The sequence below is a fragment of the Staurois parvus genome, unplaced genomic scaffold (assembly GCF_062004578.1).
Source record: "Staurois parvus isolate SC_StPar_1 unplaced genomic scaffold, SC_StPar_1.0 ptg000503l, whole genome shotgun sequence".
Lineage (NCBI taxonomy): Eukaryota > Metazoa > Chordata > Amphibia > Anura > Ranidae > Staurois > Staurois parvus.
Genome location: NW_028318299.1, coordinates 2,065,716 through 2,093,522, shown reverse-complemented (window position 1 = coordinate 2,093,522; position 27,807 = coordinate 2,065,716). Strand labels below are relative to the sequence as shown.

The following is a 27,807-nucleotide window of genomic DNA, read 5'->3' as shown; positions in this document are numbered from 1 at the left end:
GCTTTAGTAGGCCAAAGTCTCTAAGATCCCTTAGAGGTGTCTGTACTCACAAGAATAGATGGACACCTTCCTCTGTTATACCAGACCAGATCTTCAGTAGATGGTCCCTCAGTCAGCTTTAGCAGAACCCAGGTCTCAGCATTCAGACCCTCAGGTTGCCTACTTGAGACCTATGGCAACAGCTGCCTGGGAGGGTAACGTGCCCTCCCCTAGGCTGGAACAATTTTAGGCAGAAAAGACCCAGACCCCAGCGTGCTCACATAATATACTACAGCTATCCAGTATGAAATGAGAGCATGCTTCTCTGGGATTGGCCAGGGATGTACCAGTATTACATGGTGATCATATCCCCCCTTGTGTATTTATACACGGAGATCATATCCCCCTTATGTATTATACATGGTGATCATATCTCCCTTATGTATTTATAAATGGAGATCATATCCCCCCTTAAATGAGGAAAATACATTCAGTTCCTCTAATACTGTATTTCCTGATAGCTGAGCTCCCCCATGCCTCTTATCAGTTTGGTTGCCCTTCTCTGCACTTTCTTCAGTTCTCTGGCATTCCTTTTGTGAACTGACCCAAAACTGAACTACATATTCCAGATGAGGTATTACTAATGGTTTGTACAGGAGCACAATTCTATATATATGTCACATAGAAATACTCTGATTTTGTCATCTTCTCCATATCATAACACTGTATAATATATTGCTGCATTTTAAGATCATCTTGGATGTGGGCAGTGACTCCTTTTATAGCAGATGGATTGAGGACCACCTTCCTTTGTTCTTCTCTCACAGTACACATTGTTTTCCTGGTGTTTGTAACTTAATTCTTCAGAAGGACTTCTTTAGTTATAAAGACCACCTTGATTAAAAAAAGGAGTTTTGTTATGTAAATTAAATATCTTTCTACAAAACAGAGTTAGACATAAAGCACTCTTCATATATCTTGCCTTTCAATATAGATTCCAGATGTGCCATCTTTCTCTGGAGATTTGACTTGTGCCGGAGATCAGACATTGGCATTTTTTCATTGTGATTAAACAGGAATAGATCCCTGGCGAGCCCCAAGATACTGCGCTGATTTATTAGGATCCTATTCTTCTCCAGATCACTGTCTTCATCCATATCGTCAATCACCACAATCACATTGTCCTTTCCTGTAAACACAAACCAACAGTCTTGTTAACATCGCTCACTCACTGTACTGTATCTTCTCTTTGCAATAACATAGGGGAAGGTGTTTTGTAGTCTTCAGAGATATCAGGGAACAATGATAACTGATAAGAGTTTAGGAAAGTATTAGTTGACAAGCTTTCTCAAATGTTTTATTACACTTATGTAAGATATGACAAAGTGCTTTCGATTGTATATTTAACAGACCTAAAGGGAGCAAATAAGAAAAGATCATTGTTGGGGTTTACATACGCTTTCAATATTCAATATTTTGATTCTGGCATAAGCATGATCACAGGCTGAGATAAGATCACTGAGTTTAACCAAAAGACAAGAAAAAGAAAAATTCTACATCTTCAAAAACATAACCTGCATCTGGCTCAGAGGAAGACAAGAACAATTGATAAAATGTAATCCAATTTGCTTCACCAGTAAAATAAAATCCTTATCCCCAAGGGCTATGGAACACTCCTTGAATCAATATTGTATTGTGTTATGTCTCACACATGATCGAGACTGATGATCTTGGTTTTACCAGTCTCCTTACATATGTTATGTATTGATATTCTGTATCTTGTGGTTTTAATTTAATTATGTCTATTACATTTTCTAAAACATCAAAAATATGTTAAGCACAGAAAAACAAGCTCACTATAATACAATGATGACATCTTCTCTTACCAAGTCTGTCATGAAGATATTTCAGCTCCTCATCATACAGAGAATCGGTCACATCGGTGACATTGACTCTTCCCCACTTCTTTGTGTGATACAAAATACCAAATGTGCACTGAGACACATCATGTTTGAACCTCCAGAATCCATTATTTGATATATAACACGGGATGACACTCTGAACCCAACCACTGAAATCTACAGATCTCAGCAGGTCCGCCAACCAGGAGTAATCACTCTCGCTTGATCTTGAGAATATCCCAACCTCAACTTTTCTCACATGAAACTGCAAATGTGAAATAAATGGCAAGCATGTTAACATGTGAATGCTACAGATACTGTATGTATTAAGAAAATGATCTAACCCTTCCCTACCCCATCCAAAACTAGAACAAAAAATAGTTATAAACACATTTTAGAGTGGACCTCCAATCATGTATGTTTTTGTAGCACTCTCTAGTGTGCATAGTTAGGTAAATTTAGTTTGGCTCACAGAGTAGCTGAAGTGAGCTTGTCTGTGAGGTTCAAGCTTAGGTCAAGCTGGAGGGATCTGCAGATCAGGCCTCGTTGCCTCTCCCTGGTTCTGGAGTTTTCCAGAAATGTCTAGAAGCTAGTCTACAGGGATCTGCATATTATTGGTAGTTTGACCTATCACCAGGCAGGAGGCCTGCCACATTGGTAAGATGTGACTATTAATATTGAAGAGCCTGGCCAGCAGGGTTTTGTTGCTTGTTGAGAGGAAGGAGAGCTAAGTCGATCATGAGACCTGGAGTTTGTGCTAAGAAGACTGTGTAGCCACAATGGGCTGCAAAGTTTCTACACTTTCAACCCCCCTAAAGCCTATAAGGGAGTTTGCAGCCCAGTGCAATATTAAGCTAGCGAGTCAGAGGGACATCATACTGTTATCCTTCAACCCTTGCTTGGGGAATTCTCAGGTGAAGCCAGGTGCGCTGGCAGTTTCTACTAAGGGGACATAGAGCTCCTGCATACAGTTGGAACTTAGTTATTTCCACTAGGGGACATAGAGCTCCTAAAAACGTATAAGATATTCACTACTGATCCACTAAGGGCTGACATTATTCTAGAGGGAGTATAGTCTAGGATCCATATTTGCTACAAGTTGTACATAGAGAAGTTGTCACTCAAGTCGTTGTTGAACTCAGTTTGGGCAACCCAGAATCCCTTATACCCATCCAAGTTTATATCCCCCTAATAAAATATAAAAACAAGCCCAAGTACTGGTTATTGACTTTGGATGCAAGCTGAAAATACGTGTTGCATGGCTGTGCAGGCAAAGGGGGACCAGAAATACAGTGCTTCCTTAGGGGGTATCGCTATTTTTTTTCAGTACGTAGATGGCCTCTTTCATGTTCCTCACAATCCAGGGGCTCTCTGTCAAAAGTATGCACTTCACTGTCCTCAAAGCACATTTTGGACAGAGAGGACAACAGTCCACATGCGGTATGAAAAAGGACATCTATGTCATACTGTAACAGCTGTTCCTAAACAGGAGTGGATGCCTTTCACACCATCTTCCACATATGGAGGTTTTAAAATCTCTACCCTGTCAATTGACAACAATCCACCATGTTGATCAAAAAATGAACACCTATACAGACTTCCGGCACCAAGCATAGGATGATGTAACCAGAACAAGGTGGTTCTACAACTTTTACACCTCCCATCCTGTTCTTGGAAATCAACATCTGCCATTGCACATTCCATGGAAATTGGAATAATGTTCTACCTGTGTAGATATAAATATATTTTCCATTAATTGGAACTTAAGAAGTGACTTGGAGAAGCTATGCTATGTGTAGTGCCCCTCTAAACAGCCAGGGAGAGCTTGCTACAAATTGTTAGTTAGAAAGGCTGAACAGTGGCCTGGGAATAGTCAGCAGGGTCAAATTTGGGTCAGGGCTGAGAGGCTCTGCAGATCAGTTCCTTGATACCTCCCCCTGCTCTAGAGACTTGAGAAGTTTCTAGAAAGCAGCGGGTGGGGTGAGGAGGAGCTGATCTGCATACTTAGGGGATCCCAACCAATCCCCAGGAAGGAGGCTTGGCATGTGGTCAGGACAGCCCTGAAGTATGACTGAGCCTGTTCAGCAAGGGGAGAGTTCAGGTGGAAGATGGAGTGAGAGAAAGAGATGTGGGAGCCTGGGAGGGGGCCCAGTGGGAGGAGCCTACCTACAGGCTGGGACCTTGACAAGAGAATAGCTCAGCCTCATCAGTCCCTGGGGGGAGGACTACCTGTGGAGCCAGGAAAGGAGCCAGCTCACCAGAAGACTTGAAGGCAGCCACCTACCTAAACCAGCTCACAGGAGTAAGACTGAGTGAGTAGTCCTTCACCCCCCAGGCCAGCTGAAGGGGAAAAGAGCACTTTGATGGGAAACCTGACTAACTCCTTACCCAGGATTGTTCATCTTAAAGTGGCAGGCACTGAATTCCCTTGCCCAGGGATTCCTCCAGACAGCTGGGTAAAGAAGAAGATTTGTCTGGAGTGGTACACCAAAAGAGGCTGGAGAGCTCTCCAAGAAGAGTTTTCTGTGTAAAGACTTGTACATGGCAGGCAGTTGTCCTCAGTTTCCATTTCCATTGGACATCCCATGCACCCCTTACTCCATCCAAGTTCAACCCCCTTAATAAAACTGTTCACTGTCTCTGGAATGCAAGTCTGTGAAACATTTGTGTTTCCTAGCTGTGCAAGACTATAGGGGGACCCAAAACTTCAGCAACTCCCAAGGGGGTAGTGCTATATATGAAATAACTTTAACATTACAGAACAAGTCAAGTTAAATGTGACCAACTACTCCTTCAATACCTGGACCAATGAGAACCTTCACAAATATATTTGTCTTAGTGTTAGTAGTAAAACACCTGAGAAGAAATCTCTGGGAAAGCAGCTAGGTACACAAACAGTAATAAGAACTTGGCAGAGGTTCTAATCCTTCACTGCTCTATCTCAAACTAGAAAATTAAATTCCTCTCTCACTCTCAGACAAATGACCACAGATGATTTCTTACCATTTGAAATGGTAGCAGTGCAGGACTTCTCTCTGTGAAGCAGAAAAAATAAAGTACAATCATTAACAGCAGACTGGTACACCCAAACCACATAGAGACAGACAATACAATGAGGTCCTCAACATACAGAATCAAGGAAGTGGCTTCTCCTGCATTGCTGCCCCTTCCCATCACCTGGTTAGTGCAGGCTGTAGAGCACCCAAATTACAGCATTTGCTACAGATTCTAGCATGCAGCTTAAATTATTTTTATAAAGAGATTTATAGATACTGTATATAAAATTCTAATCAATACTATATAATTTCTTGGTTTGAAACCTATAAGAGAAACATTGGCCACAGGGAAGTTCCAGGACTTTATCACCAAGTTTTGTTTTTTGTGGACTTTTATACTAGAGGACTTAGGAGTTCTACAGATCTTTGTGCAGAGAACTTGGATATGAGCTGATTGTGGGGGCCCACGTGCAGCCCAGTGTTCTTCCAGAAGAGTAAATTCTGGTACAAATGGCCTCATTGTCTGTCCTTTGTAGTAGAAGTACCTTAACCTCCCTGGCGGTATTCCCGACTGTAGCTCGGGGTAAAATTTCAGTACCAAAAGCGGTAACCCCGAGCTACACTCGGGCTTACCATGCGGCGTTGCTCAGGGAGTCCCTGCAGCGCGTACCTTGTCCTTCGCTCCCGCGATGTCTCCCTCGCAGCGTCCCCGGCCATCTCCTCCGGCCGATGCCCGACATCCGGCTTCCGTGTTCCGGTCCCTGTGACGTCGGGACGTACTGCGTCCGTAACCGGCGGCAAATTTTAATTTTTTTAAAAATTTCATTTTTTTGTAAAGGAATATTACATAGTAAAACATTGCTGTTTCAAACCATTTCACATACATTGTGTCCCGAGTGCTTTGTCTGGCGCCCTGCCTGCATTTTGACTGTTCTTTCTGCCTGGAAACTGAGAAAAGTCCATGGCGTCCAAAAAGCGTCCCTTTAGGTCAGACGCGGTTTTAGAGCGGCTAGAGAACAGCGATAGTAAATCAGAACCACTTGCAGAATTGAGTGATAATGATTCGTGGGGGAAATTCCTCATCAGACACTGAAAACGATTCTGCGACTGAGCTCAGCGATGGGCGAACTTGGCGCTCTATTTCACATTTCAGTGTTTTTGTTTTGATTATATTATTGAATTAAATTTATTATTATTATATTATTATTTTTATGATTATTTTTTAAATTAAAATGTATGATTTCGTGTTTCAAGTTTTATCATATCCGGATATCAGACTCTTGTTCGGACAGATTTCAGTGAGTTATTCCTAAAAATTACAGGCCTACAATAAAAAAGATACATATTTCCATGCAAAAAAATGTACCACTTTCAGCACCAAAAATCGGAAATAATCAGACCGCCAGGGAGGTTAAAAGAGACGTATGGGATTATGTTTTGTTTTAAAATTATACTCACCTCGGTGAATGCAGAATCAATCTGATGCTACATCTGTCCTCTGCTGGCTCTAAGGGTGAGAAGCATGCGATCAGACATTACTGACCACTCTGTTCTCCCTGCTGCTCTGAGCGGCTCTCTGTTCTGCCCACCCCACCCCCTTCCCCAGTGCTCACTGGAGCTCCAGGCTATGGAGGAGGTGGGAGCCGCTGGCTCAGGCTCTCAGAGGTTTGCTGAGAGGCTGAGCCAGGTGGCGGTCCAGGCTCCTGGGTGTATCCCAACCATACGGTCAGCATCTTTCCCCAGCCTGGACCAGCTCTGCGACGTGCGCTGTGAGCTGAAAATGGCTCCCGGGAATACGTAATGAATTGCACTCTTGTGATCCATTGAAGAAGTGCAATCTGATAACATGTGGCTGTACTTCTTCTTTAACACCTTTTTTATATTAACAAAGCAATATAGATTTTGTATATGTTAAATTTAAAGCAGACAACTTTCCTTTGCATTGTAGACGCTTTTCTGACTCTGGTCTCTCCAATACTTGCAAGTCATTATGGTGCATTGTGGACACAAATACTACAACTCCCAAGATTCCTTGATCTGCATTTGGTTGGGCAGAGCCAGGACATTCGGTTAAATGAAACAAGGAGGGCTAGGTGTGGCAAGTTATACTTTCCTATAAATGATGGCAATGCCCATGCTATAGATATTGCACACACAGCTGATGTGAGGGTGACAACACTGCTGTAAATTTGGAATTGGTAGAAAAGCAATGTTAACTACTTCCAGACCAGACACTTTTACCCCCTTCCTGACCAGGGCAATTTTCAGCTTTCAGCGCTATCACACTTTGAATGACAATTGCACGGTCATGCAACACTGTACCCAAATGAATTTTTTACCATTTTCTTGAGACAGATAAAGCTTTATTTTGGTGGTATTTATTCACCGCTGGGATTTTTTTTTTTTTGCTATGTAAATGAAAAAGTCCAAAAATTTTGAAAAAAAGTGTTTTTTTTATAAACGTTTGCAAATAAATAATATTTCATCATAAATCTTTGCCAAAATTTATTCCGTTATCTTTTTAGTAAAAAAAAAAAAATCCAAATTAGTTTATAACCAAAAATTATAATTTTTAAACTTTTTTTTTACATTTTTATTTAATTTTTTTAAATTATTATTTTTTATTATTTTTTTTTTTTACATACTGTCACCCTAGCAGTACAGTGTCACCATGGTGACACTGTACTACTTGTGGGGGGTGATGAAGATTTTTTTTTTTTTTTTACACATTGCTTTTACACCCATATAGGGTGTAAAAGCAATCATTTCTCTTTCTCTCTGTGTGCATTCTTGCACTCATTGAGAAGTACTGAGTGAGCTGTGATTGGTCACAGCTTGTCACATGGTACAATGCTGTTGTGAATAGCCTTGTACCATGTGACCTCTGTGATCATTCACAGATTTCACACGTAGTAAGCAATGATGTCACAAGTGACATCTTGCTTACTACTTTGCATGTGATCACTGATTGGCCAATCAGTGATCACATGATCGGGACCTCGTACAGAGGTCCCGTCCGACGATCAATGTTTCACTGTGTCCAGAGGGAGCGCGCACAAGCAGGGTGCGGGGAGGCCGTTTATAAGCGGCCACCCGACCCTGCACCGCCACCGTCCAGCCGTTTATATGCAACGGCCGGTCGGGAAGTGGTTAAAGGGAGTTTCAGTCTCTCTCTCTCTCTCTCTCTCTCTCTCTCTCTATATATATATATATATATATATATATATACAGTCATGGCCGAAATTGTTGGCACCCTTGATATTTTTCCTGAAAATCAAGTATTTCACACAAAAAAGGTATTGCATTAACACATGTTTTGCTATACACATGTTTATTCCCTTTGTATGTATTGGAACAAATATAAAACAGAGGCAGAAAAGCAAATATGACATAATGTCACACAAAACCCCAAAAATGGGCTGGACAAAAGTATTGGCACCCTTAACTTAATATTTGGTTGCACACCCTTTGGAAAACATAACTGAAATCAGTCGCTTCCTATAACCATCAATAAGCTTCTGACACCTCTCACCCGGAATTTTGGACCACTCTTCCTTTGCAAACAGCTCCAGGTCTCTCTTATTGGAAGGACACCTTTTCCCAACAGCAATTTTAAGATCTCTCCACAGGTGTTCAATGGGATTTAGATCTGGGCTCATTGCTGGCCACTTCAGAACTCTCCAGCGCTTCTTTGCCATCCATTTCTGAGTGCTTTTTGACGTATGTTTGGGGTCATTGTCCTGCTGGAAGACCCAGGATCTTGGACGCAAACCCAGCTTTCTGACACTGGGCCCTACAGTGCGACCCAAAATCCTTTGGTAATCCTCAGATTTCATGATGCCTTGCACACAGTCAAGGCACCCAGTGCCAGAGGCAGCAAAACAACCCCAAAACATCATTGAACCTCCACCATATTTTACCGTAGGTACTGTGTTTTGTTCTTTGTAGGCCTCATTCCGTTTTCGGTAAACAGTAGAATGATGTGCTTTACCGAAAAGCTCTATCTTGGTCTCATCTGTCCACAAGACGTTTTCCCAGAAGGCTTTTGGCTTACTCAAGTACATTTTGGCAAACTGTAGTCTTGCTTTTTTATGTCTCTGTGTCAGCAGTGGGGTCCTCCTGGGTCTCCTGCCATAGCGTTTCATTTCATTTAAATGTCGACGGATAGTTCGCGCTGACACTGATGCTCCCTGAGCCTGCAGGACAGCTTGAATGTCTTTGGAACATGTTTGGGGCTGCTTATCCACCATCCGGACTATTCTGCGTTGCAATCTTTCATCAATTTTCCTCATCCGTCCACGACCAGGGAGATTAGCTACAGTGCCATGGGTTGCAAACTTCTTGATAATGTTGCGCACTGTGGACAAAGGCAAATCTAGTTCTCTGGAGATGGACTTGTAACCTTGAGATTGTTGATATTTTGCCACAATTTTGGTTCTCAGGTCCTCAGACGGTTCTCGTCTCCTCTTTCTGTTGTCCATGCTTAGTGTGGCACAGACAGACACACAATGCAAAGGTTAAGTGAACGTCTCTCCTTTTTATCTGCTTTCAGGTGTGATTTCTATATTGCCCACACCTGTTACTTGCCCCAGGTGAGTTTACAGGAGCATCACATGCTTGTAACATTCTTATTTATCCGCAGTTGTGAAAGGGTGCCAATACTTTTGTCCAGCCCATTTTTGGAGGTTTGTGTGACATTATGTCGAATTTGCTTTCTTTCCTCCCTTTTTTTGTTTTGTCCCAATACACACAAAGGGAATAAACATGTGTATAGCAAAACATGTGTTAATGCAATACGTTTCGTGAGAAATACATGATTTCCTGGAGAAATATCAAGGGTGCCAACAATTTCGGCCATGACTGTATATATATACACTTTTTTTTCTTCTTCTTCAATCTTGACTATAATTCTACATGAACATGTAATAGATATTCACAGATGTCTGAATTCTATAGATAGGCAAATGCTAGATGCAGTAAATTTTTTTGCATTTACCTGTAGATGTTTGTAGAATTTCTTTCAGAGATTCAATCTTCTCAGTCATTGTTCTCCGTACAGGTGATCCGTATGCACTGACTGAGTCTATTTCTTTCCGTGTCAGGGTAATGAGGTCACAGACAGAGAATTTCCATTCTCTCCAATCTTCTCTCACTGTCTGCTCAACACTGTCCATCACATCCGCCATGATAACAATTACACGTTTACCTGGACATGTGAAATACTTTAAGGAGAATTACTTTTGGCTAAAACAAAATGATGCATTTCTATATCTAGGGATGAGAGAAATTGAAAGTTTATGTTTCCTCAAAACATGGATGAAAAAAATCTGAAGATTTTGGTGAAATTCTTTGATTTCCTCTGCCTCTCTTGGCCTCAGCATTCATCAGACTCTAGCAGCTGGTCCCAGTCCTTCTCTGGTCCTGCTCCAGACACTGCACTTTCAGCTCTACCCCCAGCTTCTTCCTGGGAGCAGCACAAGGTAAAGGGGGTGCACTGTGATGTAAAGGAGGGCGTAGAACTCTTGACTTCTGATGGGGGGGGGGGGGCTCTTGACATCTGATGTAAGGGGGAGTGGGGTGCTCTGGACATCTAGTCTTACAGATACACCCAGCCCTTTGAGGGCAGCTGTCATGCTGATGATGGCTACTGTGAAATTATGTTTGACACCCCTGATATACATGAATGTATTTGAAAATACTTTCATTGTTCTTGTTGGATGACAACACCAAAAATAAGCAGGCTACTATGACCATTTATCTTTTTACTTTTAGATCACTATTATTATTATAATTATGATTACCCTTTGCCTCAAATCAGAAAATGCAATTATAGAAACAGACCATGGCCCTGGACCTATATTGCACCCTTCAGCTTACCACACTCATTGCATTTAGTGCCTATGTGAGCACTAATGGTCGAAGCAGCATGGGGTGGGTCCAGTTCCCACGGTATTACTGAGGTTACACTGATCTGAAGGCACTACTTCTATTGTAGAAAGCAATGAAGAGTTGTTTTAAGTATCCAAAAATTATTCATAAGGGATAAGAGGTCCATCGCCTGAACACACGCGCAAAAAGCGTAGAACTCTGACTAAGTGATTTTGGGTTTGTTCTCCATCATCAAGATTTGGGTATTAAATCCCCAGACCTTTTTTTAATTTTATATAGAGTGGGGAAAAGAATGGATCAGAATGTCTAAACAAAGATTTCACTGCCGCTGCGGTCAAGAACCACCTGCAGTGAAGAATATAGACTGCACCTGCCTACATGTGGGATCCCCTCAGAAGGGATGACCACCTGTGTTGAGAATGCAGCAGGGCAGCCACTTGACATGGGACCTCTAAGCAGTGTCTACTACAATTATTTCCAGCTGCCATGGAGATCCCACAATGGTTGTAAACTCCAAAAATATAAATTTAGATAATCACATTACCATAATCTGCACAGCAGGACAATGTATACACCCCCAGTCTGCCTAGAAGGACCTGGCACTCTTCTGCTATTTTTCTCTTTGTCCCTCATTGAACAAAACCATCAGAGGCCATAAAATGGTATTGCTACGCTCCCTCTTCTTTGATTGACAGCCTACATAATACATCTCATGCACTAGCATGAGAAATGTCTGTGTCTTCTGTGCAGTCATGCACAGATATCTCTCTCTCCACCTCCACCTCCTACTGCACATGAATTGGCAGCTCTGTGCCTCAGTGTTATGGAAGGGGAGGAAGTCAGGTGGTGCAGATCCATGTGTCTTATTGGATAGGACTCCTCAGGGGGCATGGGCACCACTCCCACATTGTGCGCCACTATGCCAGGGATGAGCAGGGGGAAGAGCACGGGGACATCACTTCTATGCTGCCCAAGCTCTGGACTGCCGCCATGTCCACAGAAAGGAACAACTTTGGAGGGCTACATCTCAAAAATGGAGTGACAGATACATTTTACAAAGAGGTGATCACAGAGCACACAAAGGTATTTATGGAAGACAGTATTCAGCATTTGCCCAACACTGGGTTTACAACCACTTTTAGGTAAATACATAGTTACATAAATCCACACTGGACCAATGGAACTATGTCAAATTATCCATACCTGGAATTCCTCTATAGTGTTGTTAAATAAAATATAAGTATTTCATCCTGTAAATCACTTACCACATGTGTCTGTACAATGTCTAAGAAATTCCTCCACCTGAGTCCACTCGGACCGTGTAGTGAATGAGTGACAGAGAATGATGGGAGAGAATTTCTGAACTTCATATTTCCAGTAATCTCCAGAAGGATGTGAAATAAAGCAGATAGAAGCAGCTGAGATGGAGGTCCTTGGAAGGACATTTGTCAGCCATCGTATATCTTTGTCCCAGCAGAAGATCCCATGACTGTCCCTTCTTCTACCATTACTGAAACATAGAGAGAGGAAGAGGTAGTAACTGAGATATTTAAAGGAACATAAAGCAAACCTACTATCATGAAAGCTGTTATTATTGACACCCCCATACAGACCTGTAATGGTAGGATGACTGACATTCACTGAATGGGTTATCTGAATTCTGGGTGACCAGAGAATCATGCAAAGGCTGATCAACTCTTCCCAAGCCACCCAATCTTCCCATGAGAGACTAGTGTAAGGCTGGTCCAAATATGGAACAAATGTGAACATAACTAGAGATAATATCGCAGAAGAAGGACTAGTCTTATCAGTAATAAAAATGAGCATCCCTGAGAATTAAAGGTGCACATTATCAAGTGCGGAGAATTGTTGAAAAACATTTGACCATTTATTTATAATACATTAGTTCCTGTTCCATAATTAAATATTGCTAACATGTTATGTAGTAACGTACAAAGTACACAAATCCACTCTCTTTAGGAGAGCTCACAAGGGATTGCTCCTTTGGAACTCATAGGCTAGGACCAAATTGCGTAGAAGCTAACCAATCTGAGTAAACCAATCTCAGTATTTTTGGTTTTGGTGGATGCAAGCCACGGTACCTGAAGAAAATGTATATAAACACAAAGGGAACATAGGGAACATACCAACTCCATGTAGACAGAGCCCCTGAGAGGGTACACTTGCAGGCCACAGTGTGCTGGTCACTGAAAACAGTTAATGAGTTGGCAATCCATTATTTTCATCAATGACGGAATGATCTTCAATTGCATTGTCATTAAGGGATCTCTCATGATTGAGCAGCTTTATATAAACTACACACATTATAGTAATTATTGAATAGTATTTTACATTTTGGTCATATAATGAATCATATAATGAATCATAATTTTGCCACACAAGCTCATTCTCCAATTTGATTTAATTTGATTAAAAAAAAGCTGACTACACTATAACATGTCAAAGAACATTACCTTAGTGATCATTGTCCTTGTGCCCATTACATTGGTGAACACCCCTGTCACATTGGTGGGTCAGTGTTAATACCAACATTACAGTATATTGGTGGTCACTATAGATACCTACATTACTTTGAAAGTTAGTGTCAATGCCTCTGCTACGTTGGAGGTGAGTGGTACAACAGGTTACTGAAAGGAGAAGTATGGCCAAAGCTCTTTTGGGTCACAGGAATGCATTTAGTTCTGCAGTTTTGTGACCTGTTTTTAGCCACCAGGGGGCTAAAGCCTGCTGTTGGCTGATGTCACAGATTCAGTCCAGGCTCTGGAAAGATCCTGACCATATTGTTGAGATACTTGATTGGCAGCTGACTCAGCCTCTCAGCATGCTGCTGAGAGCCTGATCCAGTCTCTCCCACCCCCTCCACAGCTTGGCGCTCCAGTTAGCACTGGAGGAGCAGAGAGCCGGTGAAGACTGAGAACTGAGTGATCAGCGGTCTCTGATCACTTGGTCTGTTCTTGGTCTTAAAGGTGGTGGAGGACATCTGCAGCTTGGATAGATGCTGCAGCCATCTAGGGGAGTATGATTGTTATTTGTTTCTGTTTTTTTTTATTCCAAAACTTCTATTTTATCAGAGTCCAACTCAGAATCAGAAACAGAGTATGGAGAGCCAGTATCTCCAGCATCTCCATAGCAAGTCACAGCTTAACCAATGAGAACAGAGGCTACAGCTGATGAGAGGCTCCTACCCTATCATTGTTGTTCTACTGGCTGTGTCTGAATTATTCATCAACTTGTTAGTTCTTAGTATAACAAAAAAAATCAAGTTAGCATCTTGCTTTGGCAAGAAAGAATGGGTCCCTATTGCCATCGACCCCCAGGCTGGCTACTATGACAAAAGTTTCAGCACTAGTTTACATTTTTCTACCCATAAATTCATGTGTTTTTATCTTGTTTTTGTACTTTGTCAGATAGCATTGCATCACAATAGAACCATTACAATATTAAAGTTTAAGAAAAGGTTGCAACATGTACTATACCCAGCAACAAAGACCAAGTTACTGGATGGTTTAGTAACAATTTTTAATGGTATTTGTGCCAGATACCCAAAATTAAAGGACATTTCATGTATGCAAGATGTCCATGAGCCCCAAAAGGAGGGAAGTGGTGCTTGTCTGTGGTATACTGTATATTTCCTGTAATTTACTAATATATGTGTCCTGAAATTAAAAAAATAATATCTGTAAAAAATAAAATACCTTGGTAAAGTAGCATTATATTCCAGATCTGGAGTGTTCTGAAAATAATTGCTGCCTTGTAAAATGTTAGAAGTTTGAAAACTGGCCTCTCCATACTGTGGTGCACATGGAATCATGGAGTCTTGTGCTTGTGTGCCTGCATCTCTCTCCAAGTATTCTGATTGGGTATTTCCAGCGGTATTAGCATTGTTATGGGGTCTGTTTGACTTTTTAGAGATTTCGGTGAAGATATCAGATATTTGTTTGTTTTTAGAAGAGTTAAAGTCATCATCGAAAGCTGCAATGGTTTGTGTGAAGCCTTCAGTTGATTTGCGATTTTCAGACATTGCTGAGTCAGTCCTGGATTTCTCATCCTCAGTCATACTACTATTCCAACCCTCTCTTGTGGATAATATGGATGACACGTCATTTTCTGTATTCGGTTGATTAGTTTGATCTTCAGCTTCAGTGGAAACATTTGTCTTCAGATGTTCTGGCTTTGGTCCGTTGGGAAGATGTAAAATAAATACATTTGCTCCTAACTGTATTTTATCTTCATGCCACAACTGGGTCAATGTTTGAGACAAGCAGTCATTAACATAGATATTTGAGTTGTCAACTGGTATTAAAAAAACCTCTCCTTCTTCTGTCTTCCTGATCACACAATGTTCACACTCAGCATCAGAAATCTGTATGTCCTGAGAAGGTCCAGAGCCAATCTTGGTGATATAATTTATATTATGAATAATTAATTGTTTACCTGATTGAATAAGGTAGCATTGATTACTAAATATGACATCCTGTTTATTAAGAATGACTCCCATATTCTCTAAATTATTTTGCCATTCCTCTGTAGCAACCTCGGTTCTTTTCAGCTTTTCTTCCCACGAGGTTTCCAAATCTCTAAGAAGATTTTCTTTTTCTTCCAACTGTGACTTTAGTTCCTGTACTTCTGCCTCCTTCACTTTATCTCTTGTTGTCAGCTCCTCTCTGAGTCTTTTTATTTCCTCCTGTAGCTCCTCTATGGCTTTGGATTTCACATCCTCATTCACCACAGGTTGGTTGACTATTCGTTTGGCGCTGTCTGCATATCTTAGGGTAGAGAGCGTTTCCTGATAATTATCTGCTGCAGGACTGACCGTGGCCAACATAATCGTCTTGCTGTTTCCTCCAAGATTGTTCTTTAGTAGCCAGGTGAGTACAGAGTCTCTATAATTCACGTATTGACTCTTCCTTTTATTTTCTGAAATTTCAGCCAATGAATTTATGACTAGACCAAGAGTTGAGAGGGATTTGTTGATATTACAACTCTCCTTAAGCTGACTGCCTTGGGCTCCAGATTTGTAGGACCTTTCACTTCCTGCCAGATCTACCAGGCTGACCTTACTCACCAACTCCCTGAAGGCTCCAGTCGTGCGACCATTACATGTTTGTGTAACAGTCAGTGTTAGTATGCAATGAGAACGACTGCTCTGTTCATTCATCTTGGTTTCTGCAATGGCCCTCTGTTTATTGCCCTGGTCCAACAGCAATTTAATCTCCCCATAAGTTCGAACAGCATGACAAGATAACTCCTCGACATATGGGCCGAGTAGTTTGTCTTCTCGGACTCTAAGTTTCTTTTGTTTTTTTGCTGACTTTAGAAGATCTCTCACCTCCTCATTATATATCTCAAAATAGGAGGCCTCAATCCTGATGGTTTCCAAGTCACTGGACTCTTTTTTAAATAAAGCAGAGCAGATTCTTGGCACAATACCAGGCTGGTCATCTGTCCCCATCATTGAAAATGTTTTTCCTGATCCTGTTTGGCCATAGGCAAAGATACACAGGTTGTACCCAAGCCATATGTTCTCAAGAACTCCATCTCCGAGATGTTCAAAAACATCCTCCTGCCCAGTGTTATGCCTATCTTCTGTCCAGAAACAATTGTCAAATGTGAAGATATGAGGTTCTTTTCTGTCTTTTTCCTTGCAGGATATGGGTGGAAGAAGAGTAATTTGGTTTTCACTGACCCGAACAATACACTCTGAGCTTAGTGCTTCCTCCCTCTGATTCAGAGGACGCACCCTCACAGCCACTTTCACTTTGCTCTGATTCATTTTCCCTGTTTTAGATAATCTGTAGAAAGAAAATATAAGAAAAGTTGAGTCTCCTTATAATATTAATCTGCTGGCTCACCCAAAGTATGTTAATGGTGTACGTGTTATTTGAACTTGATGAAATATGGCATATGTGTCCCTCTGTTATAATAATGTTAGTAAATAGATTCATGATATCAAACACAGGGGTCTCCAAACTTTCTAAGCAAAGGGCCAGTTTACTGTCCTTTAGGCTTTTGGGGGGCCAAAGTGTGGCCAATGGGAGTATAAAATGCTCCAGCATCAGTGCCACATCATTGGTTATAATTGGAGGCATAGTGCCCCATTGTTAATATGAATGAAAAGAATAGTGCCCTGTTGATGGTGTCAGTAGGGGAAATGGTACTCCATTGTTGGTTGCAGTTGATGGAATAGTACCCCAAAGGCCAGATAACGGCATGCAGAGAGCCACATTCAGCCCCCCAGGCCACAGATTGAAGACAACTCTGCTAACATACAGTATGAGGAAGCATGAACAAAATGTCTGCCAAGCAATAAGAAAACTGAATTTTCCAGTGACCTGGGTATTGATTAGCATCCCAGATGCCCCTTTCTAATGCTGCTCTCCACAAACTCAACATTCCATGATCCAGCACTGGTCTTTCTTCTGAGTTTAAGGACACCCAGCTCCATTCAACCCACTTTTATAGCACAGAGCATCAAGAATTGCCCCGTCCCCCTGGGGGTTGTTGCCATCTGAATACACCTGAAAATAGATACCTATGAAAAATAAGTAATACATGACCCCCCAAGGTGCAGGACTGAAGACTTTAATAGCAGAAGGAGGGGTTATAGCCTCTTTATTACTGTGTCTACATTGGGAGATATTTCTTCAGTAGTGATCAACTAATGATTCAGTCTAAACCTAGGTTTGGACAGAACTTTGGCTTTTCAGGCATATGAATGAATGCCCTAACCTTTGCTCCTGTTTTGCCCCCATTCAGTGGAAGCAGAGCATCATATATAAAAGTGGTATTTCTACTACTTCCATATATGACAACTTCCTGCTGTAACTATTTCCTAAGGAAGAAGTGGGTGCTTGCAACCTCTACATCCTATGGGAACTCACTTCAAAGTGGTAGAGCTTTTCATTTAACGCACACAGCGACTCGCTTCTTTAAGGGCCTTTTTGCCCAATTTTATTTAAACAAATGTCTCATAACATAAAGCTTCCCACGCAGGGGTATCCACCATCAAACAAAATTCAGCCCTCTGGCTCTTTCAGCTATACCGCTTTACCATCTGTCTCCTGCAGACTTCTTCAAGAATTATGGCTCTCGCACACAGCTGGCCACTAGCACACAGCTACTACCAAGCAGCTCCTTGCCGCTTTTGGCTTCCACCTCTCCTTGGTGGAGCCCACCTGACTCCAAGGCAGTGACCTGCTGCCTGCCGGGGTGGAGCCCTCCTGACTCCTATCTGCCGGGGTGGAGCCCAGAACCCTGATCCTGATTCTATCTAAAGGCTTGCACACACCTGTGCAATCAGTCTCCTGGCCTATTCCAACACCTGGCCCCAGGATTGGAGATTTCATCCCTCCCAGATCTCTTTGAAATCTCCAGGCTCCAGATCCCAAAACAGACCTTACAAACAAAGGAGGAAAGTGAAAAGCCACTTTTCTCTGTATCAAACACTTAGCCTGGAGCCCCTCAACCTGCCTTGTTGAGAATCCTGGGTGACAGATTGCCACACTGTCACAATCCCTAGGAACTGCTAACGCCACGGCATATTGCTTTATATGGACAGACTTCCCTGGCTGAGTAAGCAAAGGGGAGGGGATAGCAGAGACATCACTGCCCAAATGTGGGCACTGATAATATTTGGGCAATGCCGAAATATCTCTACCCCTTCTTTTATAGCTGTTGATAGCCTGGGATCCTATAATGAGGCTCAATGTACTGTCGGGATCGGTTGTGTGTGCTGGTCGGCAAGCATCGGGATGAAACATTTACAATGAGGGACTGTTTTGTGGGGGTTATGTTTTAATAAAGGACTTGTCAAATATTTTGGTGTCTTTATTTGTAGGCTACATCTTTTTTTTTATTGTGATTCAGTAGGGGTACTTACAGGTGGATGCTATCTGAGGCCCCCTTATTATTAAAGACGACTGCAAGCCTCTCATAATCCACCCACCTGAAGACCCCCAAAACCAGTTGCCAGGGTTGTGGGGAAGAGACTCTTGTCCCCTGGCAAGGTACCCGCCCATGCTGAGGATATGAGGCATAGTATCGTTCCGGTGAAGTGCAAGTCTGTTAATTTTACTAAAACTACACAGCAGACCCTTGTACACTGTCTGTACATCATTGCTCCTGCCCAAATGGATTTTTTTTTGGTACATGAACCCCAGGGCAGTGCCCACCACCCCACCCCATGCCATGATATTTTTGATGCACTGTTAACATTCTTAATTGGACATATTTGTCTCTCATTGATTTCAATGAGGTTTGGTTTCAGTATTCTTTGAAGTTCGTCAAACAATACTCAAACCTATTGGAGGCGCTCCTCGCTTTCTGTTCTGGAAACAAGACAGAAGGGAACCACACAACAGCAGGTTCACACACAAGGAAGAGGGGTAAAGCATATACAATGTCACATCTATGAAATGATTGCTTTTACAGCCTTTATGGGTGTAAAAGCAATCAGTGTAAAAAAAAAAATCTTCATAACCCCCCACAAGTAGTACAGTGTCACCATGGTGACATTGTACTGCTAGGGTGACAGTGTGTTAAAAAAACAAAAATAATACTATAAAAAAAAATAAAAATGTAAAAAAAATTATACATTTTGGTTAGAAACTAATCTGGGTTATTTTTGTTTTACTAAAAGATAGCTGAATACATTTTGGCCAAGATTTATGAAGAAAGATTATTTATTTGCAAAATGTTATAAGAAAAACACTTTTTTTCAAAATGTTTGACTTTTTCATTTATATAGCAAAAAAAAAAAAATCCCAGTGGTGAATAAATACCACCAAAATAAAGTTTTATCTGTCTCAAAAAAATGCTAAAAATGTCATATGGGTGCAGTGTTGCATGACTGCGCAATTCAAAGTGTGACAGCTCTGAAAGCTGAAAATTGGCCTGGACAGGAAGGGGGTACAAGTGTCCGGACTTGAAGTGGTTAATAAAAGACTTGCCAAAGACTGTCTCCTGCCATTTTTTATACTACACTTTTTTTAGTGAATGAGTAGCGATGCCATGTACCCCATACTCATTCACATAGGGGGCTTCCAAATTCCAATAAGCCCCCTGCCTGCAGTCCACCACAACATCAACATTATTATTATTATTATTACATCGAGTTTATATAGCGCCAAAGGGTTTGCTCAGCGCTGTACAATAGAGGGGGGGGGGACAATACATGAAACAGTACAGCAACAACAAACAGCACACAAGGGGTTAGAGGTCCCTACTCTTTCGAGCTTACAATCTAGGAGGGAGGGGGTAGTGGTACAGGAGGAAGTGGCTGTGGGGGATGGAGTGGTAGGAGGAATGAAGGAGAATGGCTGTTAGGTCAGGGTGGGGTAGGCTTCCCTGAAGAGGGGGTTTTCAGGGAGCGCCTGAAGGTGAGGAGGGAAGGTGACAGTCTGATGGATTGGGGTAGTGAGTTCCAGAGGACAGGGGAGGACCTGGAGAAGTCTTGCAGTCGTGCGTGGGAGGAGGAGACCAGAGAGCAAGATAGAAGGAGGTCCTGAGAGGAGCAAAGGGTACGGGTAGGGTGGTACCTGGGAATCAGGTTGGTGAGGTAGTTAGGGGCAGTGTTGTGAACGGCTTTGTAGGTCAGAGTGAGTAGTTTGAATTTGATGCGTTGGGCAATCGGGAGCCAGTGGAGGGAGAGGCAGAGGGGGGTGGCAGAGGTAAAGTGGTTGGTGAGGTGGATGAGTCTGGCAGCTGAGTTCAGGATGGTCTGAAGCAGGGAGAGCCTGCACCGGGGTAGGCCGGTGAGGAGGGAGTTGCAGTAGTCAACATGGGGACAAGGTGCTTTGGAGGGGGAGCCCCCCTTCGCCAAAGCACCCTTCCATGTTGAGGATATTTGGCCTGGTATGGTTCAGGAGGGGGGAGGCACTCGCTCGCCCCCCCCCCCTTTCCTGACTGCATACTCGGATAAGGGTCTGGTATGGATTTTGGGGGGTCCCTCACACCATTTTTTTAAATTTTGGCTTGGGGGGTTCCCCTCAAAATCCAAATGACACCCGAAGGGCTTGCTATGGATGGGGTGGGACCCCGTGAGTTTTTTTTTTTTTGTCTAGAAATGCCATCAATTCTTTTTACATTCAGTTGTCAGAAGGAAACCCTACTGACAGCTGAAACATGAAGGAATATTTCACTACTAAAATACTACATGACTTAATAATATAACTCATGTGGTATGTTAGCAACTGAGCCGTATCTCACCACATACTCAGGTGCAGTAGGACACCCCTTAGTGAACTGTCCCTGTTTGAAGTTCACGGTCCAACTTTTGAATGTTTGACTGTGAACCGAACAGGGGGGTGTTGGGCCCATCAATAGCCTTTAATAGAAAATAATGCTCTCACCACTAAGCTGTGTTGTTTGTATTGTCACTCCTGTGTGGTAAGTTCCCTTGACGTTGATATTGTTATCTTGCTGTTCTTGTGGCGTGATCTTCCCACGCTCTCTTCTCATTGGTGAAGTTTAGGTTGTCCCATCATGTATTCCTGTGTGTAGAGGAGGTGAAGATCCAACAGAACAGATTGGGATGTTCGTATTCTGCACGTCTTCCACTTCCGTGTTGTCTGCAATAAACAACTCCCTTATGTATTTATCACCTGCTGTGTCACTCAGAGCTTTGTTCTGGAATTCCCAGAAGGTGTGACCTGATTCCCGTCCGACTGCATTGTTTGCTCTCCTGGTTGCTTAGAAGTGGCAGCTGTTTCAGTTTTGTTATCACTAGAAGTTAGTGAATGTTTAGAAATTTGCTGTACTGGTCCGGCCTTGTCATTTGTTTCCCTAGGTTTGGATATCAGGCATGTTTGTGTTCTACAGATCCACCTTTTTAATGTATTGAAAGCTTTTTTAATACTTAAAAAAAAACGTTTGTTGTCCTCCCAAAATCCAGTTTTTCAGATACATTAGCTTTAGTGCTGCAGCCCTTATACCAACCCTCCTTGAAACCCTAACAGTGAAATCTTGAACTCTGACCTGTCTTTTCAGGCCCAAATCCTATCGCTGTCCAAAGCTTGTAGACTTCACCTTCGAAAATATGCCCCTTTTTAACCATTGAAACCACTAAGCAACGTATTCACTCCCTGGTTATCTCTCACCTTGACTATTGTAACTCCCTCTTCATTGGCCGACCTCATCGCAGGCTATCCCCTCTTCAGTCTATCATGAATGCTGCTGCCAGACTCATCCACCTTACCAACCCTTCCATGTCTGCCATCCCTCTCTGACAATCCCTCCGCTGGCTTCCCCTTGCCCAACGAATAAAAACAAAAAACATTAACAAGAATGTATAAAGCCATTTACAACTCCAATCTTGTCTCCAAATATCACCCGAACTGTCCTCTCTGCTCCTCTCACGACCTCCTGATCTCAAGCTCCCTTGTCTCCTCCTCTCGTGCTCATCTTCAGGACTTCTCCAGAGCCTCACCCTTCCTCTGGAACTCTCTACCCCAATCTGTCCGACTGTCTCCTACTCTCCACTTTTAGGCGATCCCTGAAAACCTACCGTATCTCTTCAGGGAAGCCTATCCCGTCTTCAACTAATAATTGAATCTTCTATTTCTCCCATCAATTCATCTTCCACAGTTATTACCTTTATTTTATGCCAGCCCCCCCCCCCTCTTAGGTTGTAAGCTCCCAGGAACAGAGCCTTCTTCACCCTCTTGTATTTAATTGTATTGTTGCTGTATTGACCCCTATTGTAAAGCGCTGAGCAAACTGTTGGTGTTATAGAAATCCTGTATAATAATAATAATAATAACACTGTTCAACAAATTTTTATTTTTTGCCAGTTTTGGAAACAAAAGGATCCATTTCTTAATGAATTTCACAGTCTGAGTTCAAATATAACAATGTAATTTGTCAATTGGCTCTAGTTTTTCTGTAAACGGAAAGTTTTCTACTATAGGCGTAATGACTACATAATGCACAATAATTATATAGATAGATGTCTTTCCACAAATATAAAGCAAGTGATATTGACTACATAACAAAGCCTAAATGGCATAATATATTGCATAGGATTACCAAGAAAAATTATAGCCATAAGCTAAGTTGAATCATTTTAATACTTCGGATTCTCACTAGTTTTGTCTTCAGTTTGTGTCGGTTTTGCTTCTCTTGGCTTTTCTCTTGTATTCGAGGAAAGGGCTATCTCTTACAACTGCACGTGACTACACGCTTCAGGTTCTTCCTCACTTGACTCAACCACAAAGGATTCTGGTGCTTTAGGAATTGGTAGCCCCTCTCCATGAGGAACTGGACGTATTGCCGATGGAATATTTAGATAGTGCACAGATAACTTTTTCTTCTTATTTAGCCCTTTTACAATTGGAGGCACCATACAAAAGTAACAATTACTAACATGATCTGTTGGCTCTCTGCAAATCATTGGCACAGCAAAAGGCATAGATGCCTTTTTTCCATTCAACCATTGCTCCAGTGCCGTCCCACAAGAATTGCAGCATATATGTGGTGCCCAGCTCTTGTCCTGGTCTCCTATCTTGCAGCCAAAATACAAGTTGTAGGCTTTCTTAATCATTCCTGTTATCCTCCTTTTTTGTGAGATAAAAGTTATTTCACCGCAGATATAGCAGAAATTATCTGCTTTATTCACACAAGTTGGAGGCATTACTGAGTAGCCTATATAAGCATAAAACGAAATGTAAAGACGAACTCCAATCAGCTACAGATACTGCAGCTTTTATGCAGTGAAGTGATGCAATTAAAGGCTAATATTGCATCATCTCAGTATACATGACATTTTCTATTGGTCACCAGTATCAATTGCGCAATATGCAGCTGAAGTTGCATCATAATTTTGAATGGCTTACGTCATTAGATGGGTGAATATATCATAGAAACTAGAGCCAATCAACATTTTTTAGGGTCATTTTCGTTTTCAGCACCCCAAAATTATGTAATATTAGCTAATTTTATGCCCAAAACTTTTTACCTGTTGAACAGTGTAATCTGTTCTTTATTCCTAACATTAACCCTTCCTGTAACACCAACACTTACAATAACCATAAAATTATATTGTTTGTTCACATTGTTCCGAGTGTGGAGGGTAAGATAAGTGAGGAGAAATCACAGTGGTGTTGGCGAGAGTGTGGGGAAGTGGGGACAGTTTATCATATTTGGTGGGAATGTCCAAAGATTCAAATATTCTGGAAAAAAATAGTATATTTAATAGAGAACATTAGAGATGAGCGAATCGAAGTATCCGAAGTGGAATTCGAGTCGAATATCGGAAAAATTTCGATTCGTGCCGAATCCGAAAAACAGCCTAATTCGGACGCGCGAATCGAAATTTTTCCGAAAATGGCGGCTGACATGTGCGGCGACGGAGCGGGGATGTCGGGGAAGGCGCGCAGACAAGGCGCGCTGCCCCATAATGCATTCCTCAACGACATGTGATCGCATCAGCCAATCAGCAGCCAGCCAGCCAGCACTGTGTAATGGTCGAGGTATATATAGCGGCCATTTTGGAAATCTTCATTTGCCTGCAGTCATTGAACAGAGGCAGACCGCTCTGTACTAGGGACAGGGACAGAGTTAGGGCCACAGAAACGAGAATTGGGGACAGAGAGAAGTTACTTAGGGACAGAGAACCATTACTCAGGGACACAGACTTGTTAATGAGGGCCACAGAATCGTTATTTAGGGACAAAGAAACGCTAGTTAGGGCCACAGAATTCATACTCAGGGACAGACAGAATTTTCACTCAGTGCCAGAGAATTGTTACTTAGGGCCACAGAAACGTTATTAGGGCCACAGAATTTTTACTCAGGGACAGACAGAATTGTTACTGAGTGCCAGAGAATTGTTACTCAGGGACAGACAGAATTGTTACTGAGTGCCAGAGAATTCTTACTCAGGGCCACAGAATTCATTCTCAGGGACAGACAGAATTGTTACTCAGGGACAGACAGAATTGTTACTGAGTGCCAGAGAATTGTTACTCAGGGACAGACAGAATTGTTACTGAGTGCCAGAGAATTGTTACTCAGGGACAGACAGAATTGTTACTGAGTGCCAGAGAATTGTTACTCAGGGACAGACAGAATTGTTACTGAGTGCCAGAGAATTGTTACTCGCACAGACACAAAATTGTTACTTGCACAGACACAGAATTGTTACTCGCACAGACAGAATTGTTACTCAGGGCCACAGAATTCATACTCAGGGACAGACAGAATTGTTACTGAGTGCCAGAGAATTGTTACTCAGGGACAGACAGAATTGTTACTGAGTGCCAGAGAATTGTTACTCAGGGACAGACAGAATTGTTACTGAGTGCCAGAGAATTGTTACTCAGGGACAGACAGAATTGTTACTGAGTGCCAGAGAATTGTTACTCGCACAGACACAAAATTGTTACTTGCACAGACACAGAATTGTTACTCGCACAGACACAGAATTGTTACTCAGGGCCACAGAATTCATACTCAGGGACAGACAGAATTGTTACTGAGTGCCAGAGAATTGTTACTCAGGGACAGACAGAATTGTTACTGAGTGCCAGAGAATTGTTACTCAGGGACAGACAGAATTGTTACTGAGTGCCAGAGAATTGTTACTCGCACAGACACAAAATTGTTACTTGCACAGACACAGAATTGTTACTCGCACAGACACAGAATTGTTACTCAGGGCCACAGAATTCATACTCAGGGACAGACAGAATTGTTACTGAGTGCCAGAGAATTGTTACTCAGGGACAGACAGAATTGTTACTGAGTGCCAGAGAATTGTTACTCAGGGACAGACAGAATTGTTACTGAGTGCCAGAGAATTGTTACTCAGGGACAGACAGAATTGTTACTGAGTGCCAGAGAATTGTTACTCGCACAGACACAAAATTGTTACTTGCACAGACACAGAATTGTTACTCGCACAGACAGAATTGTTACTCAGGGCCACAGAATTCATACTCAGGGACAGACAGAATTGTTACTGAGTGCCAGAGAATTGTTACTCAGGGACAGACAGAATTGTTACTGAGTGCCAGAGAATTGTTACTCAGGGACAGACAGAATTGTTACTGAGTGCCAGAGAATTGTTACTCAGGGACAGACAGAATTGTTACTGAGTGCCAGAGAATTGTTACTCGCACAGACACAAAATTGTTACTTGCACAGACACAGAATTGTTACTCGCACAGACACAGAATTGTTACTCAGGGCCACAGAATTCATACTCAGGGACAGACAGAATTGTTACTGAGTGCCAGAGAATTGTTACTCAGGGACAGACAGAATTGTTACTGAGTGCCAGAGAATTGTTACTCAGGGACAGACAGAATTGTTACTGAGTGCCAGAGAATTGTTACTCGCACAGACACAAAATTGTTACTTGCACAGACACAGAATTGTTACTCGCACAGACACAGAATTGTTACTGGGTGCCAGAGAATTGTTACTCAGGGACAGACAGAATTGTTACTGAGTGCCAGAGAATTGTTACTCAGGGACAGACAGAATTGTTACTGAGTGCCAGAGAATTGTTACTCGCACAGACACAAAATTGTTACTTGCACAGACACAGAATTGTTACTCGCACAGACACAGAATTGTTACTGAGTGCCAGAGAATTGTTACTCAGGGACAGACAGAATTGTTACTGAGTGCCAGAGAATTGTTACTCAGGGACAGACAGAATTGTTACTGAGTGCCAGAGAATTGTTACTCAGGGACAGACAGAATTGTTACTGAGTGCCAGAGAATTGTTACTCGCACAGACACAAAATTGTTACTTGCACAGACACAGAATTGTTACTCGCACAGACACAGAATTGTTACTCAGGGCCACAGAATTCATACTCAGGGACAGACAGAATTGTTACTGAGTGCCAGAGAATTGTTACTCAGGGACAGACAGAATTGTTACTGAGTGCCAGAGAATTGTTACTCGCACGGACACAAAATTGTTACTTGCACAGACACAGAATTGTTACTCGCACAGACACAGAATTGTTACTCAGGGCCACAGAATTCATACTCAGGGACAGACAGAATTGTTACTGAGTGCCAGAGAATTGTTACTCAGGGACAGACAGAATTGTTACTGAGTGCCAGAGAATTGTTACTCAGGGACAGACAGAATTGTTACTGAGTGCCAGAGAATTGTTACTCGCACAGACACAAAATTGTTACTTGCACAGACACAGAATTGTTACTCGCACAGACACAGAATTGTTACTCGCACAGACACAGAATTGTTACTCAGGGCCACAGAATTCATACTCAGGGACAGACAGAATTGTTACTGAGTGCCAGAGAATTGTTACTCAGGGACACCTAATCGTTGAATTAAATAGTATGTCAGACAACATGCAGAGGAGTGGCAGAGGAGGCAATGTTTTAGGAGCGAGCAGACGTGGCAGCAGAGGAAGGGGTCGAGGCAGCAGTATTCGCAGCCAGAGGCCAGTGCTCCCGGTGTCATCCAGCGGTCGTGTCTCCACCGACAACCCTGCCGTCATTGATTGGTTGGCTCGGTCGTCTTCCTCTTCCCAGGTCACCTCTGACACCTACAGCCAACGGTCGGTGGGTACGTCAGACACAACCGTTAGTTGGCATGGCCCGGGAGCAAGCCCACTGAAATCACGTGTCCTCTACCTGCCCCTGTCCTTTGCTGTTCCCTCACCAAGCGAAGTATCGCATGCTGTGGGCTCAGCCCCACTGTACAGTGAGGAAGAGCTAACAGAGGGCGGTCAGGAACGGGGGGAGACATCGGCCTTTTCAGCAGCCAAGCGAACAAGTACTGGCGAGGAGAGTGGCTCGGTAGCCGGTCTAGAGACAGGTCTGTCTCCTGACCCAGACGCAGCCGAGGGGGCTAGTAGTGAGGCGGAGACCCTACTTGATGATGAGGAGGTTGATCGCACTTGGCAGCCTCGTCATCATCAGGCAATTTCTTCCGCATCATCAGGAGAAGAGGGTGGCAGCTTGGCAGCGAGCAAAACAGTCGGTGGGTTGCACAGGAGACAGCAGCAGGGTCGCATCAGTGTCAGTGGAGCCAAACG

At 42.6% G+C, this 27,807-nt stretch overlaps 1 protein-coding gene across 1 annotated transcript; it reads right to left on the bottom strand.

Moving 5' to 3' along the window:
- Nucleotides 1-431: 431 nt before the first annotated feature.
- On the bottom strand, nucleotides 432-21,342 carry LOC149451991 (kinesin-like protein KIF13A). The gene is made up of 7 exons (XM_089689940.1): nucleotides 21,136-21,342; nucleotides 14,482-16,578; nucleotides 12,031-12,275; nucleotides 9,873-10,082; nucleotides 4,884-4,915; nucleotides 1,866-2,145; nucleotides 432-1,168 (listed from the first exon to the last, which is right to left on the bottom strand). Exons 2-7 carry the CDS (start codon nucleotides 16,557-16,559, stop codon nucleotides 918-920), a joined length of 3,096 nt encoding a protein of 1,031 aa, XP_089546066.1. The 5' UTR covers nucleotides 16,560-16,578; nucleotides 21,136-21,342; the 3' UTR covers nucleotides 432-917.
- Nucleotides 21,343-27,807: the final 6,465 nt, after the last annotated feature.

Bases quoted from the DNA above. Each gene is read 5' to 3' on its own strand.
- LOC149451991 (XM_089689940.1), bottom strand. From the start codon at position 16,559: ATGAATCAGAGCAAAGTGAAAGTGGCTGTGAGGGTGCGTCCTCTGAAT. The intron at 10,083-12,030 runs GTAAGTGATTTA...TCACATGTCCAG, and splicing joins ACATTGTACAGACACATGTG to GTAAACGTGTAATTGTTATC. The intron at 4,916-9,872 runs GTAAATGCAAAA...TCTGCTTCACAG, and splicing joins AATTCTACAAACATCTACAG to AGAGAAGTCCTGCACTGCTA.